General features: G+C 41.1%; 1 protein-coding gene across 1 annotated transcript in view; it reads right to left on the bottom strand.

The window, feature by feature from the left end:
- The window catches only part of Dnah5 (dynein axonemal heavy chain 5), a 235,205-nt gene that overhangs the window by 168,567 nt on the left and 47,377 nt on the right, over positions 1–19,261 (bottom strand). Inside the window, exons 16-21 of the mRNA XM_021208310.1 lie at positions 16,191–16,362; positions 11,747–11,892; positions 6,037–6,199; positions 4,918–5,151; positions 3,197–3,387; positions 3,021–3,108 (exon numbers count right to left, since the gene is read on the bottom strand). Of these exons, the coding sequence (XP_021063969.1) occupies positions 3,021–3,108; positions 3,197–3,387; positions 4,918–5,151; positions 6,037–6,199; positions 11,747–11,892; positions 16,191–16,362 (994 nt within the window). The remainder of the gene's footprint in view (positions 1–3,020; positions 3,109–3,196; positions 3,388–4,917; positions 5,152–6,036; positions 6,200–11,746; positions 11,893–16,190; positions 16,363–19,261) is intronic.

Raw genomic sequence — 19,261 nt, 5'->3', positions numbered from 1 at the left:
CTTCATTCCTCCTTAGAATAAGGAATAAAATACCCACGAAAGGATATAGGTACAGAGACAAAATTTAGAGCTAAGATGAAAGGATGGACTATCCAGAGTCTACCCCATCCGGGAATCCATCCCATCATCAGCCACCAAACCCAGATACTAATGCACATGCCAGCAAGATTCTGCTGGGGAGACCCTGATGTAGCGACCTCTTGTGGGGCTGTGCCGGTGCCTGGCAAACACAGAAGTGGATGCCCACAGTCAGCTATTGGATGGAACACAGGGCCCCCAGTGGAGGAGCTGGAGAGAGTACCCAAGGAGTTGTGGGGGACTGCAGCCCTGTAGGTGCAACAATGGTGTGAACTAACCAGTACCCCCTGAGCTTGGGTCTCTAGCTGCATATGTAGCAGAGAAGGGCCTGGTCAGCCATCATTGGGAGGAGAGGCCCCTTGGTCTTGTAAACTTTATATGACTCAGCACAAGGGAGGGCCAGGGCCAAGTGGTGGGGGTGGGTGGGTAGGGGAGTGGGGGCGGGGGTGGGGTGTGGGGTACTTTCGGGATGGCATTTGAAATGTAGATGAAGAAAATAATAATAAATAAATTTAAAAAATTTAAAAAAAAAAAAAAAAAAAAAAGCCCAGCAATCCTACTTGTCAGTCTATCCCTAGAGAAACAAAAACATTTCCACAGAAAATCTTGGGGTTGGAGAGCAGCTCACTTGGTAAAATGCTTGCCACGTGTGCCTGAGGACCTGAGTTTGCATCTTTCTCACTCACATCACCTCTGGGTTTGCATCAGGTATGTGTAACCCAGCACTGGGTGGGAAGGGGGAAACGGGCGGATCCCTGGAGCATTCTGGCCAGGCAGTTTAGCCAGTTGTTGATCCGCAGGATCAGTGAGAGATCCTATCTCAAATCACAAGATGCAGTGCAACTGAGGAAGACACCCAACATCAGCTTCTGACCTCCACCTGTGCATGTACATGCATGAACAACCAAACACGAGCAAACACATGAACACATGCATAATACACACGTGCACTGCTACATATTTACCAGAATTCTTAATGAAAGTACAAAATGGAAACAATTGAACTGTTCACTAATGTATTAATGCATAAATAAGATATAGTCTGTCTGTGCTGTGAAATACAATTCAATGATAAAAAGAAATGAGTCCTAGCACTCAGGAGGTGGGAGTGGGAGAATCTTGAACTCAAGAGTAGCCTGACCTACCTACCTAAAAGTTCAAGGCCAGCCTCCGTTACACAGTAAGTTCCTCTCTCAAACAAGCAAGTCTAGGAATGAAGCCAGTAGCACAGCCTTTGCCTGGCATGTGCAGGACCTGGGATCCCACCTATGGCGCTCCAGTAGGGAAAGTATAATGTAAATGCCACACATTGATGAAAATAGAAATACCATGACAATGGGGAAAAACAGTCACAGAACCCCACGCATAGAATGATCCATCACTAGGGATGGGACCTAGATTAGTGGATTCCAAGGGATGAGCAAAAAGAGAAAGCAAAATGAATGCTGAGTGGTGCAGGGGTTCATTCTGAGATAATAAAAAAATGTTCTAAAATTAGACAGTGATGATACTCAGAGTATACAACACACACACACACACACACACACACACACACACACACACACACACTGAACTCTACAGTTAAAGACAGCCAGGCTAAAGTCTGTTGCTTCAGTTCTTTGTTCATATTTTCAGTACATTTTTTCCCTTCTCTGGCTGTGATTCATGACTGAACATATTCTCCATAGAAGACTCTGGATTGTAAATGACTCTAGGAGCTAAAGCAGTGTTTCCAGATTAAATTGAAGCTAATACCATAATATATGGGGTTGTTTTTTTTTTAGATCTAATTTATGGTTTAGTTGTATGTATATGTTGGGGGAGGAGTGGGTGTCATGTGCACTTAAGTGAAGATGCCCACAGAAACCAGAACAGGGTGTCAGATGCCCTAGAGCTGGAGAGGCAAGTGGTTGTGAGCCATCAGAAAGGGGTGCTGGGAACCAGACTCAGGTGTGCCACAAGAGCATTATCTATTCTAGCTAATGAGCCATCTATCCAGCTCCAGTTAATGCTTTTTAGCTTAAGCTGATAGATAGATAGATAGATAGATAGATAGATAGATAGATAGATAGATAGATAGATAGATAGATAAGTTATTTATGGTATCATATTTTCAACTCTTTCTACCTTCCTCATTAGGGTTATTTCAAAGAGGTACTGGCTTCAGTTTCTTCCTCATCATTTCATTATCTCGGGGGAACAGCAATGCCAACAAAATTATACTGTGTCTGCTCACCTCGGTGCTGACGGAAAGGGAGTTTGAGGACTGAAGAGGATATCTGATATCATTAGCAACTTGGATGTCTCATGCTCCCCAGTTTTACAGACTACAAATGAAAGCCACAGGACGCAAAGCAGCATTCAGGATGTGTTAACAAAACAGAACTCACAGTAGGTCAAAAATATCTGTAACATGCCAGGGAATACTCACTGTGATGAAAGCCAGTTTCTCAGTAAAGTGTGAAATTAAACGCATTTCCTATCTTCAGCCATTAATAGATCAGACCAACCGTCAGTGATGCGCCAGCAGTTGTGGCAGATGCGACGGAAGCAGGAGATAATGCGACACTGACAGATCCTTACGTGGATCTTAACGTTTTTAAACCCAAAATGGGCTGAAAGATTGATGCTTTTATTGAACATGATTTGAAAACTGCATGTGGCACAGGAGATACTAGACATTTCTATTTTAAAAGTTGGGAGCATGGCTTAGCAATTGAGAGCCCTTGCTCTTCTTGCAGGTGACCCCACATCAGTTCCCAGCACTATATACAGTGGCTCGCAACTTCCTGTGACGCCAGCTCCCTCTTCTGGCCTCCACGGGCATCTACACGGACATACACATACAAACAGAGGCACACAAACACACAATGGGGGAGGGCAAGGGAGAGGGAGCGAGAGAGGGAGACTTTCAACCTCTAAAACCTTTAAAGCATGCTTGCCTTGCGGCTCATTCTCCTCCACCTCAGCATCCGATTCACTGTCTTCAGTGTTCTTCACGGCAGCCATTTTTCTTTCATGCATCTTTCTCTAGAATGAAATAAGGATGCTCTTCAACTTTGCCCCATCTTTAAAATCAGCAGCTTCCGAATGGATCGATATTTCACACTCTACCAACCTTGGACAACAGCTCGCTGCTCCACTGTCTAACTCCCTTGGGGACACTGATGATACATTCCACGGCTTTGTTCAATGTCTGCTGTATGTCTTCCAGGGCAGGAGTCATAGCAATGTTGGGAATGGCCAGGGTGACACTTGCCCGGAAAATGGGGAGATGGTTCTGCTTTGCCTTAGACGCATCATTGCTGTCTGAGTAAATACACCATTTTTAGTTGGAAAATGGAATATACTTAATAGACTCTGCCAAAAAAATTAAAGCATACATAATACACATGTAATTGGACAAACATTTCTCAAATCAATGAGTGCATGGACATTTGAAGATCTGGTTTTGCTCAGTAGAATAGTGATTCAGGGAATCCCTGGATTCACTGGTTGCTGGTTGTAGCTTCCTGGTGCATCGTCATAGAAGGAAAGTTTTAATTAAGAATCAGGATCAAATCTAAAGTCTTACCTAAGATTTTAAAAACAATAGTGGCAAGCAAGGGCATGCTAACAACGAGTTAAATGCAGAGTAAGCAAAGAAGAAATAATGGGCAAACACCATAAGAAACAAAAGTTAAAACAAGCAACTTTTGGAATTTTAAATAAAGTACCTTCCACGATGAATATATTCCAAACTTTGGAGCAGTTTCACATGTAGGAAAAAAATGTAAATGTAACTTGTTATCTATAATAAAGAGGCTTTTAAGTTGGCTCCGGCTGTAGGTTTAAGTATTTAGACAGAGGTGCATGTGTATGAGCATATGTACGTGAGCCACGCATAGTCTGATATGATTGAAAACACCTGCAATGCACAAAGCCATGCAGTAACTATGATTTAATATATTAACATATGAGCCTATGTTTGGTGGATCCTAAGGAAAAACCTGTCTTTCCTTCTGAAGTAAATCAAAGCCATTCCCCAGAACATTCTCTCACAGGCCTTGGTTTTCTTCATCCACTTTAAACACAATAGAATTCTCCTCTTCATTACAAATCTTCCAAATAATATTTCACTATCCTATTTTGTCTCAATTAATTACTATTTCCATTGTACTTTATGCCTTTTCTACTATTCTTAATTTGGATTTTTAACTTCAGTATACCCTTACCGTTTGTGGGATTTTGTAGCCACACGTAGAAAAGCCAAAACCTTTTTCTGAACACTGCTAGAAAAAAGTGAGGGCATTCAGAATGAAAAACTGAAGTATCATGGAAATAGTGAAATAAATTCTAATTTTAAATGGATGCCATCAATCACTTATCATTACTAAGATTGGTTAATAATTAATAAGACTGGTTAAGAAATTGGCACTGATAACTCTCTCATGTTTTTCCTCTCTTGGATTAAATAATTTTCTTTATGCCTTTGTCTTATTACAAGAAACTTTTAAATTATGTTGATTTTTACGTCATTGGAATTTCAGAACTCTTGGCAAACTAATCTTTCTGGGGCCTGGGTTTCTCAACTTTAACACACGTGATGAGAGGATCCATGCCATAGGACTTGCTGGGGTGGCCAAAGTTCACACTCCTTACAGTTATAAGGAAGGACCAAATAAATGGCAGAGTGTTTGAAATTATTTAAATTTAATAGGAATATACACCACACACACACACACACACACACACACACACACACATGCATGCATGCACGCAAGGATGTGCATGTGCACTCACACGCACACGCACCCCTTCTACATAATTAACCAACAGGCACATTGTGCAAGATCTTACCCCGAAAGTTAATCATGTGGGAGAAGTGAATGCGCCTTCGAATGACCTCAAGTGTATTCCTGGTCACTTTCAAAAGAGCGTCCGTGTTCTGGTGGTTAAAGTGGGATAGCAGCTCCCGGGCTTCCTCTAACACCTCAGTTTCTTTCTTCTTTCTTGCAGTTGCTGTCGACAGCAGAGAGCTGGCCCCAGCATTGAAGGAAGATGCCAAGGACTCAGAATGCCCTTCTCTTCTTCCTGAGAGAGAGATCGATCCATTACATTACAGGGAGAAAACAAAGATAAATTACATGTAAGCTCAATATCAATTAAATGCCTTACATCTGAGAAAGTGAGGGCACAGAAGAACACGAAGAAGAAATGGGGGCGTAAGGTGGCCCAATAGAGATCATCTCCAAGTGAGAAAACAACCAATAACAGATCCAGGAATGCAGGTTAAAATTTATGCTAGTGAAGGGGTTTGCCACCCCATAGGAAGAACAACATCAACCAACCAGACCCCCCCCCCAAAAAAAAAAAAACCTCACAGGGACTAAACCACCAACTAAAGAGTACATATGGAGGGACCCATTTCTCCATCTGGATATGTAGCAGAAGGTGGTCTTATGTGGCATCAATGGGAGGATAACCCCTTGGTCCTGTGAAGGCTAGATGACCCAGTGTAGGGGAATGCTAGGGCATGAAGGCAGGAATGGGTGGAAGTATGGAGAGCATCTTTATGGAAGCATGGGGAGGGGGAAGGGGATGAGGGTTTGTGGAAGGAAAACTGGGAAAGGGGATAACATTTGAAATGTAAATAAATAAAATAACCAATTAATTAAAGCTACACTGGTCCTCAAAGATCTGTATTCTAGCGTGTTCTCTCCCAACAATAGCCCGAAAAACCCTGAGAGATGACATCTTCCTCCTCCTCTCTATAGGAAAAGGTTTGTATAGTTTGACACAAAATATTTAGGATAAGCAACCGCGCCATTTGTGCAGACTCATAATTTCAGATTCATAGATATCAGTATAAACTTGAGGTGGAGTTTATAGAGGTATAAAACTGATTGCTGTATAGAAAATTAAATTTCAGTTTTCAGCAAATATCCTGGAGACAAAAAAGCCTCCCTCGCCTCTCACCTGAAGTGTCACCGCTAGGACTGGCATTCTCGTGGCAGAGGTTTTCGGCTGCTTCTTCGGGTGGTACATCCACATCCAGTAACATGTTTATTAGCTCATTGACTGCTTCCTCCACGAGGGAGCTTTTAAAATGGAGTATCTGTGCACCACTCACACAGAGATCCTAAGGGCAAGAAGAACAAAAGATGAAGGGCACGTCTTTATCTAGCTCCTGAAAGTTCATCAGGAAGAGCAGAAAGAGCACAGATCTGGCCTTCAACTGATACTTTAGCTTCATTGATGGCTTCACACTGTGGTGGTTAATCTCAGTTGTCAGCTTGAGATCTAGAATTACATGAGGGGACGGAAATCTGTCTATAGTGGGTAGTTCCATTCCCTAGGCTTGAACCCTACACGATATAAAAGTGAAGAACCTGAGCCGAACATAAACATGCAGACCTCTTACTTCTCAACTGTAACAGTGACATGGACAGCTGCCTCCAGCTCCTGATGCTCTGACTGCCCTGCCAGGGTGCACTGTAACCTGCAACTGTCACCCACAGTAAGCCCTTCCCCATTAAGTGGCTTTTGTAGTGATATTTTATCACAGCGACTGAGAAAATAACTAAACAGCAACATACTCCATATTCACCCAACCAGGCATTCCAAGAAGAAAGCATTAAAGACAGGAGACACAACTGGACCCAGGTGAATAGACCAAAGCTGCAGGGTGTTAGTTAGTTAGTTAGTTAGTTAGTTAGTTAGTTAGTTAGTTAGTTAGTTCGTTCGTTCGTTCGTTCGTTCGTTTTTGATTTTTTTTGTTCTTTTTTCCCCAGCATGGAAGAAGCTACTCCCAAAGCTATTGGCAGGGTCTCGGCCCCTAGAATTCCCATCATATGATGTGAACCTGTCCTTCACATGATGTGAACCTGCTCTCTCCAGTTGTCTTCCCGTCTCATCATTTGTGACAAGCCACTGCCATGTACTTCATTTCAGATCTACACTCACTTCAGCTAGGTTGTACATTTCTCAGAAATGGAACAAGCAGCTCTAACACAATATAAAGCACTGTGGTAGATTTACATAAAGATAGGTAAACCACATGGAAGTGTCTCTTTTACCACCTACATGAGGGAAAGCCCAGTGAATGCAGACTTTGTCAGTCAATCACCACTTCCAAGTCCATTTCAATTTACATTGATCTACACATCGAGGGGCTAACATGTTCATGTGCTGTCCACATCCCATAGTTCATGGTTATGATACCTCCTCACTCAGCACTCTTGACTTCTAACCACCCCTCTTCTGCAGGCAATGTGACATTTCCATGATATTAATGTGTGTAACAAACTTTTAAACTTGCTTATTCTAATATTTCCTGGAACGAGCTTTTAGTCATTACCAAGAAAAATATCGACAGTAAGCTCACTTAACTCAACTTCACCTAACTACAAATCTTAACTACCTGGTCTTATTTTGTTTTGTTTTTGAAGCCAGAAGATAGGGAGTAGTGCTGTGAGATCCTGGTCTATTTCTATACATGATATGACTATTAAACACATAAACTCACAACAACTGTAGATACCTACACCTACCACGCCAGTTAAGACATCCAGCGAGGAGAGGGAGAACCTCCTTGGGCTCCATCCCTAGCTGAGGAGAGCTGATAGCTGCTGGGGAAGGAGAGTCAGTTTTCCTCGAGGAGTGGCCACTGGCCAGTTGCCTTTGTCCTAGTGGATTATCCCACAGACATGCGCATATGGGCAATGTTTATTGGACTCAGTGTGATATTTTGAAAATGACTTGAAGAGGGACCAGGGGAGTTTGAGGAATTAAGCTGGTATGGATATGATTAAGATGCATTATAACATGTATGAAATTTTCTAAGAATAAATTAAAAATAGTTTATGTGGCTGCATGTACTCCATGTGATGATATATGCAAGTTTTAGGAGCAGTGTCCAGAACTAAGGAAGTCCAGACACTTTTGTGGATATCAAGAAGTGCTTGCTGACAGGAGCCTGATACAGCTGTCTCCTGAGAGGCTCTGCAAGAGCCTGACAAATACAGAGGTGGATGCTCACAACCAACCATTGGACTGAGCACAGGGTCCCCAATGGAGGAGATAGAGAAAGGACTGAAGGAGCTAAAGAGGTTTGCGACCCCATAGGACAAACAACAATATCAATCAACCAGACCACCCAGAGCTCCCAGGGACTAAACCACCAACCAAAGAGTACACATGGAGGGACCCATGGCTCTAGCTGCATGTGTAGCAGAGGATGGCCTTGTCGGGCATCAGTGGAAAGGGTGGTCCTTGGTCCTGTGAAGGCTCTATGCCCTAGTGTAGGGGAATGCCAGGGTGGGGAGGTGGGAGTGGTAGGAGCACCTACATAAAATCAGGGTGGGAGGGCATGGGATAGGGAGTTTGCAGAGGGGAAACTGGGAAGGGGGATAACATTTGAAATGTAAATAAATAAAATAACCAATAAAAAATTTTTTAAAAGAAAAACAATACTACCAAATGACATTCAATCGGGGAACCTCATTCTAAATCAATTGTCCTCTGAGAGAATCATAATAATTTTTAAATTATTTTTGAGGCATTTGACTCTATGTTAGAGAGGCCCAAAATGGACCATATCATCTCCCATTCTCAAGGCCAGCTCTCCCGTGAAAGTACTCCTCAGTTGACCTCCTCACAGTTGTTTACGTCTGCTCAGCAGCAGGAGCATGTATTTGAAATCCCAGAATTCCATTCTACTGTGTGTTCTGGGAAACAACTCTCAATGACTAACACTATCACCCCAAGATTATCCAAAGCCCCCAACTCTTTCTAAGAGAAGACATAATTATAAAAGTACAAACAACATACGAATTCATAAACAAACAGAATGAGGACAGAGTAATGATAGATTCATCCAAATGTTCCTACGTCACACAAAACCAAAGATGCTCCCTCCAGCTCCTGCCACTCTCAGTGACTCATCTCCACGGTAACGACAGGCATTAAAAAAGTGTCCAAAAGCTCTGTCTTTGAGTCCCCAACATCCCCTTCTTTACTAAACAGTTCACATGGAAGGAGAAAAGTCCAAGAGGTCCCCAACTCAACCCAAAGAACTACAAGCAGCTATGCAAGGAAGAGAGCAGGAGAATTGGTCTTCCCCAGGGAAGAGCACACAGATTGGTTACTCAAAACCAAACAGTCAGCCCTAAAACTATACATGCAAGGGGCACTATACATACTGAGCAGGCTATATTTATGTCATTAGGAATATATATGTGTGTGTGTGTGTGTGTGTGTGTGTGTGTGTGTGTGTGTGTGTTTATATACATATATGTATGTAATGATTAATGAAAGGGGAGCCATAAATTTGAAAGAGAGCAAGAAGAAATGTCTAGAAGGATTTGGAGTGAGAAAAGGAATTGGCAAATGTTGTAATTATAGTATATTCTCAAAAACAAAAGAGTTAAGAATTTAAAAACAATAGATGCACAAATGAAAAAATTAAAAATATAAAAAAAAAAACAATTTGTAGAAATGAGTCAACCAAAAGCACTCACTTATACTGGTAATCAAAATACAGATTAATTTAGATTCATGATTTTGCTATTCAAACTAAAATTAATAAAATATAATAAACAGTGTTTGTCAGAGGGTAGTGAAATTGTTATCACTGTATTATGGCATTATACACTGGGATCTTCCTTTGAAAAGCAATTTGTCTATAACTACAAAGAACTGTGAAATAAAACTAAACAATATGACACAATAATCCTATTTGGAGGCAATGGTCCTGAAGACCAAAAAAATATTATACATATATATTTATTACAGCTCTTGGCAAAATTGACAATTTTGGAAACCATTTAATGTCCAGTAGTAAGAAGCAATATATATCATCTCAATAAAATGTTATGAGGGTATCACTTACGTGCTGCTGGTAAAAGCCATATAGTGACATGAAAAAATTACAGGTAGATGATAGATAGATTGCAAAGAAATACTAGCTAAGAGGCAAATCATAAAAGCAGTATGCAAGCCTGCAGCGAGTACAATGAGAGTCATGAAAAACTCATAAAACCAATGATGGTACGATTGGTATAAATGCTAATTTCTCTATTTTTAAAATCTAAAACTTGATATAAACCACAGAACTGAGTGTGATCTCTTATGATGATGATGAGGTGGAGGGAACTTAAAAACCAGCAGGGGAAAAAATTAAAAACCATTGTGAGAAGGGCAAACAAAATTCTAAAATGTGGGCAACCTTAATGTAGATTGAAGTTTACCAAATAAAGCACAAAGGTTTTAACACGAAATGCCTGGTCCTCTTAAAAGGCTGCCTGTGAGTACGAAACCCTCCTCTTCCAACGAGATCAGATTCAGCTGACTGGCTGAGAAACATGGGTTCTGTGACTAGAATACTTCTGTAAAGAACATGGTTTACACCAAAAATACTCAATTCCTTCTAAGACCCTAAGCCTTTTCGTGTAAAGCAGAGTGTATCATGGTGACAGAAGCCAATAAAAACTCACAGCATTGGGGATGGAGGGAATGGCTCAGTGGATAAGAAGGCTTGTTGATCTTCCAGAGTTCAGAGTTCAGGCTAAGAGAGGACATAAGAGTTCAACTCCAGAAACCTGATGCCCTCTTCTGGGCTCTGTGTATGCACACACACACACACACACACACACACACACACACACACACACACACACACACAGATGATATCAAATAAAATCTAAAGTAAAAAAAAAAATGAATGTATAGCAGTCAAACATTGAACTTCCCTGGGCAAAAAGTATGCACTTGAATTGCTGTCGTCTAATTGTTGATAGGTGAGTGAAGAGTTCTCCATGAATCGCCGCTAGAAAGAGAAAGGCGGTACCAGGCTTCCCCCAGACTCTACCTGCCTGCTGCATTATCGAGCTGTGGCTTTCACTCTGTCTCGGTGATAAGTCCCATCTCTAGTGCAGTCACCAGCTGACAGAGATGTAATGGGTCCTCTAGTAAGCGCTACTGACCAACAATAATAAAGCCACCATTGAAGAGTGCCTATCACCAGAATACCCACAGCGAATGTTGTAAATGAGGCCAATGTGTCATTCCCAAAAGGTATAGAGCCTCTCTGACAGTAGCTTGGTCCTCATGTAAGAAGAAAGCACTCCACTTGCAAGGATGTTTGGGAAATCATGGCGACCTTCTGAGGGCTTTCCTTTCATATATTGATGTGTGATAAACCTGTAAATACAGTCTCTGCTCTGAGTAGTTTAAACACAAGCCTCTGATATTTCCCAGTGTTCCTGGGAATGAGTCCAGATCTTGATGCTACAAAATACTGGTGTTGAAACAGCTCTGGGGAGGTGCTTGAGGAAGACAGCTTGCCCAGAAGCTGCGCCCAGCTACTTCATAATTAACCCTTGCTTACTGAAGCTATTCGGAAAAAGAGAAATAACTCTGTCCTCCATAAAACGTAGAAAAATTAGAAACAATGTATCACAGCAAAGCCCCCTCTAGCTGATCTGAAAGGAAGTAAGTTCTCAGTAGCTGCTGCAATAACATTTTCTTTATCTTCCTTTTGTCAGATGGTTCTACATTTGAATCACATCTATCATAGAGCAGAAGATAATTTTTTTAATTCCTAATTTATGCTTCAAGTATTCCTTTTATATTTTAAAACCTTAATTCCAGATTTTTTTTTTCTTTTTTAAATCAGTCTTCTGCTAACCTTTGTCATTTGGAGAAATTCTTCACAAGTCAGGGGGTCATCCTGCGGGAGCTGACAAAGAGCGATGCTGCTCATTTCCTCCAGGATGGCATGGATGCGGAACTCAATCAAGTCATTGACCCGGTCAAGCAGCAGCTCCAGGTCCTCTTTGGGAAGAAAACAAAATGATGACAGATCAGGGGAAGCATTTCCTCAGACACGTATACAAGCAAGGACGTCAGGATTAAAGATACTTGGGTTATACATGTCTGTCTTAGTTACCTTTCTATTACTGTAAAAAGACACCATGACCACAGCAACTTATAGAAGAAAGTGTTTAATGGGGGCTTTCTTACAGTTTCAAAGAGTGGGTTGGTGATTATCATGGTGGGGAACATGGAAAAAGGAAGTAGGAATAGTGCTGGAGCAGTAGCTAAGAGCTTACATGTTGACACACATCCTTTAGTCAGAGGGAGGCAGAGAAAGCATGCTAGGAATGGCCTGGATTTCTGAAACCTCCAAGCCCAGCTTCAACGAGACATGTCCAAAAAAGTTCACATTTCCCAACCCTTCCCAAACAGTTCCACCAACTATGGACAAGGCATTCAACTGCACGAGCCCATGAGGGTCATTCTTATTAAAAGCACCACAGTGTCCTTGGTACTTTGGGCTGTTAAACATTTGGCTGTTGCAGACTGCTCCTCCTTTAAGAGTTCCCGCTTCCCAGTCTGCTAGGCTCTGATTCGTCTTCTCAGGAGGGCACCCATGACTGCATGGAAAGAGGTCCCTGGTCCTAGACTTCCTGTGGCCTGATCATTCTTCCATCTTTATGTGCATCATGTTTGCCATGCTTGTGTCTGCTCCTTTGATAATTCCTGTTTCCATCATTACATCTTGAACCTTTATGTCAGTGCCCATTCCAAAGGGAGCCTTCCATAGCAGTGATTGAAATGAAATTCTGCTACTTTTGACTATTCCTTAAATCCATACCTTCACTACCTAAAGTTCGATAATTTTCAAGCCAATTCATTCAGGCAAGTGCTCAATATACCAGATGATTCTTCCTGATGTTATTCAATGCACAAAGAACCAATACTTCTATTAAGTGAGTACACACAACAGAAATCTTTTGTTTCCTCCTGATTCTTCACAACATCTTCAAAGACATTTGTGAAATGTTGAAAAGAAAATTTCCCAAGGAGATCCCTAATCCTCTCAGAATATTGCCATACAAGACAAAGGGGACTTCGCAACCATATTAAAGACCTTGAGATTAGGAGACTTTTCTGGATTATGTAGGCAGAGTTGTCATAAGGAATTTACAAGAGGAAGTTGGGAAAGGTAAACTGAGATAGAAAAGAACACAACCATGGATAGAGAGGGACTGAGAGAAAAATGGGTTGGCTATGAGACACAGCTAGCTCTGAGCATACATGGCCACTCCCCTACAGATGTAGGAATCCAGTAAAATCCGGAAAGGTTGCTCTGCAGAGTTTCTGGGGAGAACCTTCTCTGAAGATGCTTTGAGTTTAGCCATATGCAACTCTTTGGATTTCTGACCCCTGTGATTGTGTTGGCTCATGTAGTCCAATGAAGAATCCAACTGTTCTTGAGACATAATACAGTTTGTTTACTCTCATGAAAGTAGCTTCTCTAAGCAGCAAATCGAGAGCATCACAGAAAGTCACAAACTGTCAAAGTACAGAGAACTGTTGACCAGGAGGTACCCAACTACAATGGCTATATCTAGAATGATGCTCAACTTTGTTCTTCATTATCTTCTTTGTTTAAGTTATAAAAAGAAAACACAATTTTAAAAGGAGAATTAGGATTTCTTTAGCCCCTATCTACTTCTCTCTAGCTAGCATCTAATAAAATATCCAAATTGCTAATGCTCTAATCCTAATTCCTCTCTAGGGAAAATACTGCTAAAGACAACCTTAGCAGCCTGTTCTAATTTGATTGTGATAACTCTCACTATGAAGGCTTTATATACCTTATAAATGCCTCCTTGGAGATTTTAGCTCATTTATTCTTGTTATATTTCCTATGGAGAGATACTTTGGAAAGAATATTGGTTTAGAGGCAAGGAAAGTCATCTTTATTGCTTCTATCTGTTCAACAGTAGATGCTGTTTAGCATCTCAGGGTTGTTCCTTTCTAACGTTTAAATTGAGGATCCTTTTAAAAACTGGTGCACAGCTTTCTCTGCCCTCCTAAAGCTATGGCTATCTAATTGTGCACCTTTCTGTATCCCATTGCACTGTAGAGAGCCTAAAATACACTTCATTGATATGCAAAAACAACTCTGCTAAAATTTATCTTTGAAACTAGCTCCCACTTAAGCAAGGAAAAGTATGCAGCTGTCTTAGGTAGGTTTTCTACCACTGTGATAAACATCATGACCAAAGCAACTTAGGAAGATAGGGTTTATCTCATCTAAGAGCTTGTAGTCCATTATCCAGGGAACTTAAGACAGGAAGCTGGGTGAAGAAACTGAAGCAGAAGTTATAGGCGAGTTCTGCTCACTAGCTTACTCCTCAAATATTCTTGTGTAGAGTGGGCTTGCTAAATTAGCACATATTAAGTAGCAGAGAGTTATTTGGAAGGCACATTAAGAAACATGCTGAGAAGACAAGCTCCTAGTTATTAAAGTTGTCAATAAGTCAAAGCACATTTCATGGGAGACAAAGAGACAGAGGCACACAAAGAGAGACAGAGACATACAAAGAGAGATGGGGACATATAAAGAGAGATAAAAACATACAAAGAGAAACAGAATCATACACACAGACACATACAAAGAGCGACAGAGACATACAAAGAGAGACAGAGACATACAAAGAGAGACAGAGACATACAAAGAGAAACAGAGACATACAAAGAGAGACAGAGACATACGAAGAGAGACAGAGACATACAAAGAGAGATGGGGACATACAAAGAGAGACAGAGAATAGTAACACAGGAGTTACCTAGAAGGGAATCCCAGAAAAACTCGACCCACAGAGGAAGTAACGTGGTAAAATGGGTCAGAAAAAAAGTCAGAGAAGGAAAGTCATGGACATTATGCGATAAGGATTCTGTAAGTATTGGAGCACTTCCAATACCAGACTGACAGAAAAGAAGCAGAAGAAATAGGCTGGGATTTAGGACCTTTGCAGTCAGCTTGGGAGAAAGATGGAGTTGAGTTACACCATTAGGAGACCTGTGCAATACAGAACGTCTGGTCCCAGCTATCAGCACGACAGAGGCCCTGGGAGAAAGTGGACCTGAGATAATGTAGTCAGAGCAAACATCTTATGCCAGGCTATGAAACGTAGACAAAGTTGGGTCATGAAGAAGAGATGACAGATAACACTAGTTTGGGGAAAAGAATAAAAATTTCTCTCGTTTAAAAAAAAAAAAAATCCGGGCTGGAGAGATGGTTCAGCAGTTACGAGCACTGACTGTTCTTCCGGAGGTTCTGAGTCCAATTCCCAGTGACCACACAGTGGCTCGCAACCATCCGTAATGAGATCTGATGCCCTCCTCAGTGTGTCTGAAGACAGCTGCAGTATACTACATATATTAAGTAAATAAATCTTTATAAAAAAAATCTACCATTTTGTTCCAATCTGTATGTCCCTGTTTACATAGGAGATATGGAGCTAGTATGTTCTAGAAGGCACCTATGAATTCTGGGAAGTATTTCATGAAAGAGCTCACTTTTGGACAGTGAGAGACTTGAAAGGCCTATGTAAAGCAAACATTTCCAACTGTTTAACATCCAGATGGACTTTTTGTGGCTCTTTTTGAACCCAGTTTTTCTGTTTGTTTGTTGTTGTTGTTGTTGTTGTTTGTTTGTGCCATTCCTGGCTTATTCTGAGAAACTGGATCCAACAGAGTGTGCCTTCTTACACGTGTTTTAAGCACTGCTCCCTAGTTACAGAAAACCAACACCTGCATAAACTTTTCTCCTTCCAAATGCCCTTACTTTAACATGCTGCTGCATCCAAACCCAGATCCCCCAAACTGCTGAGAAGTCTGCAAGAGAGCTCAGGGGTAGAGTATTTGTCTACTGTATGTACATGGAGCTCTGAGTTTGATCTAAGAAATAAGGATAATGAGGAAGAATAGGAAGAGGATCGGATGAAAAGAGAGGGAGATGGTAAAAGGAGGGAGAGAGATTTAAAAAATTAGCACAAAAGTTAAATGGCCTTAAAAATAATTTGGATACTAAAAATTGCAAATAAGAGTCAACAAAATTACATGGATAACCTCAGGGAATAAAATTGAATAATGAATATTTAGAGTTTCTAAGAAATTCCTGAACTCCTTATACTTAGCTGTTGTTCACTGTGGACTTCTGAGCCTTATTTCTCATTTCATTATTTATAACAGCATATTTAATAACAAATTATCTAGTAGGCAATAAGAACTGATCTCTTAAAACTGGGAAGTAAAAAGCTTGTAGGCACACTCACTGATCTTTGCAAAGGCATTTTCTAAAAAGTCCCCAATATTCAGGGATGTCCACGTCAAGACAGCCAGGCCAGGCTGGAGGGCTTCATCCACTCTAGCCAAGTGCGGAAGCAGCAACTGCTCAACGGCGGGAGGCATTTTCGACTTCACTCTCTGGTATTCAGACAGCATCATCTGCAATGGGATGTGATTAAATAGCCAGTTTCCGAGTCACTTTTAATATCTATTAGTATTTTTAATCTAAGAGTGATAACTTTCGATTTTGGTCAAACTATTGTGATCACTTAGGTGTAATAAATGAATTATTTACTTACAGTACTTTCAGCCTCACCATAAGTAAAGAGAAACTGCATAAAGACAAAGATTTTTAACCTGTTTTTTCTTATTTCCATGAAATATTATCTACAACACAGGACAGGATCAATCAGCATCTCGTTGACAACCCATTAGTTGTTATCAGGAAAGGAATTTGTGATCTGGAGTGGGGGGAAGGTGTTGAGTTCTCCATGAAAAGTCAAGGTCAGTTCCTATTCTGCCCTTCTCAAACATACCTGAGAGTGTGCACTCCTTCTAGAGCACATCAATGTGCTTGTTAAATGCAGTTTTAAACTCATACCTGTACAGCAACTATTGGTATTGCCATGATATTAGAGGATTGTCTGCCAAAAAAAATGTTTTCATTGGTGTACAAGAACAAAAATGATCCCTGGTGGATATGTTTGTCAAATTCTATATATATAGCAGTGTGACACGAATATTCATAATTTTACAGACCCTCTCAGAAGGGTATAGGGAGTCCTGGCAAGCTTTGAGAAGGCAGTTAAACCTAATATCTCCCAAATGAGCTCAAACTTTCTATAATGCTTTTCTATGGTTTCCATAAGACCCTTTCATTCTCCAAAAAAGCTACTTGAAAAATAAAGCTTACATTTGATGATCCTATTAGCAGCTGTTTCTGAGTTTCCTAAAGCTTTTAGCCCCTGCTCACTGCTCTTTTCTTTGTCAATGTCCATTACTTATTCTATTGGAGAAAAAAAAAAAATGGTTCTTAGGATCTGCATCCTGCAGGCTTTCTACTCTTCACCTTTAATCTTTTAAGCCCAGGAAGTACCATCTGTGTCCCTTTTATCAATGAGAAACTGAGGCTTAGGAGGTAAAATCATTCACCCAGAGATAATGCTTTGGGTCCAGAATATGTCAATTTCACAGTCTATACTCCTCACTACAACCCACGCGAGCTCATCTCTTAGCAGTTTCAAATATATTCCAAGAAAAGAGATGAATAAAGCAAACAGTCAGATACATTTGCATATCTGTAGAAACTGTTAGATTCCCAGTACAGTAACTGTGAAGCTGTGGAGAGCTTTACTTGACTCTCAAGTTTCCCAGTAAATCTGCGTTCACCAGCTAGCCATGTCACACAAGGACTTCTAACTCGTTCCATCTCTAAGACATCATAAGTGCCAACCAGATAGCAATTTGCTTGCTCACACTTTGGTTGGAACAGTAGCGGCTTTCACACATCCTTTGCCCTTCCTCCACTCGTGGAGTTGGGCCTATGCACCCTTCACTGAATCTGGGTGTGCATTCAAAGAACCAAGGGGGAAGGGTTGACCGAAGGATCCTGTGAGACATCTGAGCTGTCTGCGCTGCCATTGAGACCATGTGGCCTTTTTATTTAGTGTAGCCCTAGCTCCTAGTAGTATAAGGTATTCTAGCCTGGGGAGTCCACACCAGAAATTATTACAGAGAAGATTCAGTGTGCAATCCCAGCTGAGTGTATCAGTCAACACCTGCTCAAACCCTTTAGCACACGACCATGAAAAGTTTGCTAAAAGCTCCTATATTTTGAAGTTGTGTGTTACCTGCAACAGAGAAAGACTCTGTAGGGAAAATTAGTAGTAGTAAGTGTGTGTGTGTGTGTGTGTGTGTGTGTGTGTGTGTGTGTGTGTGTGTTCATGATTTCTTAGGAAAGCACTGCTCTTGTAAATATGTAAACTGACCTGGTGGGGTTTTTTCTGACCCAAAAGAATGTGAAGGGAATATAAACATGCTGACTAGTGTTTTATGGGTCCAGATTAGAGCAATATCTCTATAGCTGGTTTTAACGTTTTAACACAATGAGAGTAGTGAGAAGACAATAAAGAATAATTCTGGGTTCTGGTCCTGATTCTGTCACTTAGCTATGAGACACTGATTCTGACAATTTCTCTGAGCCACATGGAACTTTGCCCCACGCATCTTGCATGGTAGTAAGAAAAAAACGACACTAAATAATTGCCATGGAAAGGCTTTAAATGAACTGAGAATGGAAGGAGAAGTCCAGCTACTAGAAAGACCAAAACAGATGAACGGGAAGTTCAAGGCCAGTCTGGATTCCAGGCGTGAAGGGTGAGCTGAGGATAGAGCTGAGCGGCAGAGCACTTGTCAGCATGCACACAGCTTCGTATGCAACCTGCAGTGCAGCGAAGTGAGCAAGGGAGAGGAGAAGGAAGAGTGGTGGGGAGGGAGAAAAATGAAAGGGGCTTAAATCACAAGGCACTATATAAGTACACGATCATAGTGTCATCATGGGATGTTAATCACCATGATTTGAGGCAGGGTCTTGCATATATTAGGCTAACCTCACATTTGTCTCAAAGTCAAGGATGATCCTGAACTTCTGGTCATCTTGCTCTACTCTCCAGTGCTAGGATTATGGCAGACACCACCTCAGCTGGTTTTGCTATGCCATTTTAGTATGAGTTTGCATGTGGCCCAGTACCGAGTCTGTATCTTTGGACTTTTCTTTTTCATCCTCTGAGCAACATTTGTCAGTAGTAGTCAGTCCTTCCCTGTAATTCTTTCCTTACTCTTGGCTTCCTTGACACTTGACTTAATCTTATCTCAAAGTTCACCCCTATCTTTCATGGCTTGTCATCTTCTACTAGACCCAGTAATGTTGGAATGACCTTATGTTTAATACAATGGTCCTCTACTCTCTTCTGTCTCTGTCCCTCCCTTAAAGTTCTCGTCCAGGACAAGGTCATTAATAGTAGCTACAGTCTAGAAAGCTACCTCTGAAAAGCTTACC

The sequence above is a fragment of the Mus pahari genome, chromosome 11 (assembly GCF_900095145.1).
Source record: "Mus pahari chromosome 11, PAHARI_EIJ_v1.1, whole genome shotgun sequence".
Classification (NCBI taxonomy): domain Eukaryota; kingdom Metazoa; phylum Chordata; class Mammalia; order Rodentia; family Muridae; genus Mus; species Mus pahari.
This window is presented reverse-complemented; position numbering and strand designations above follow the sequence as displayed.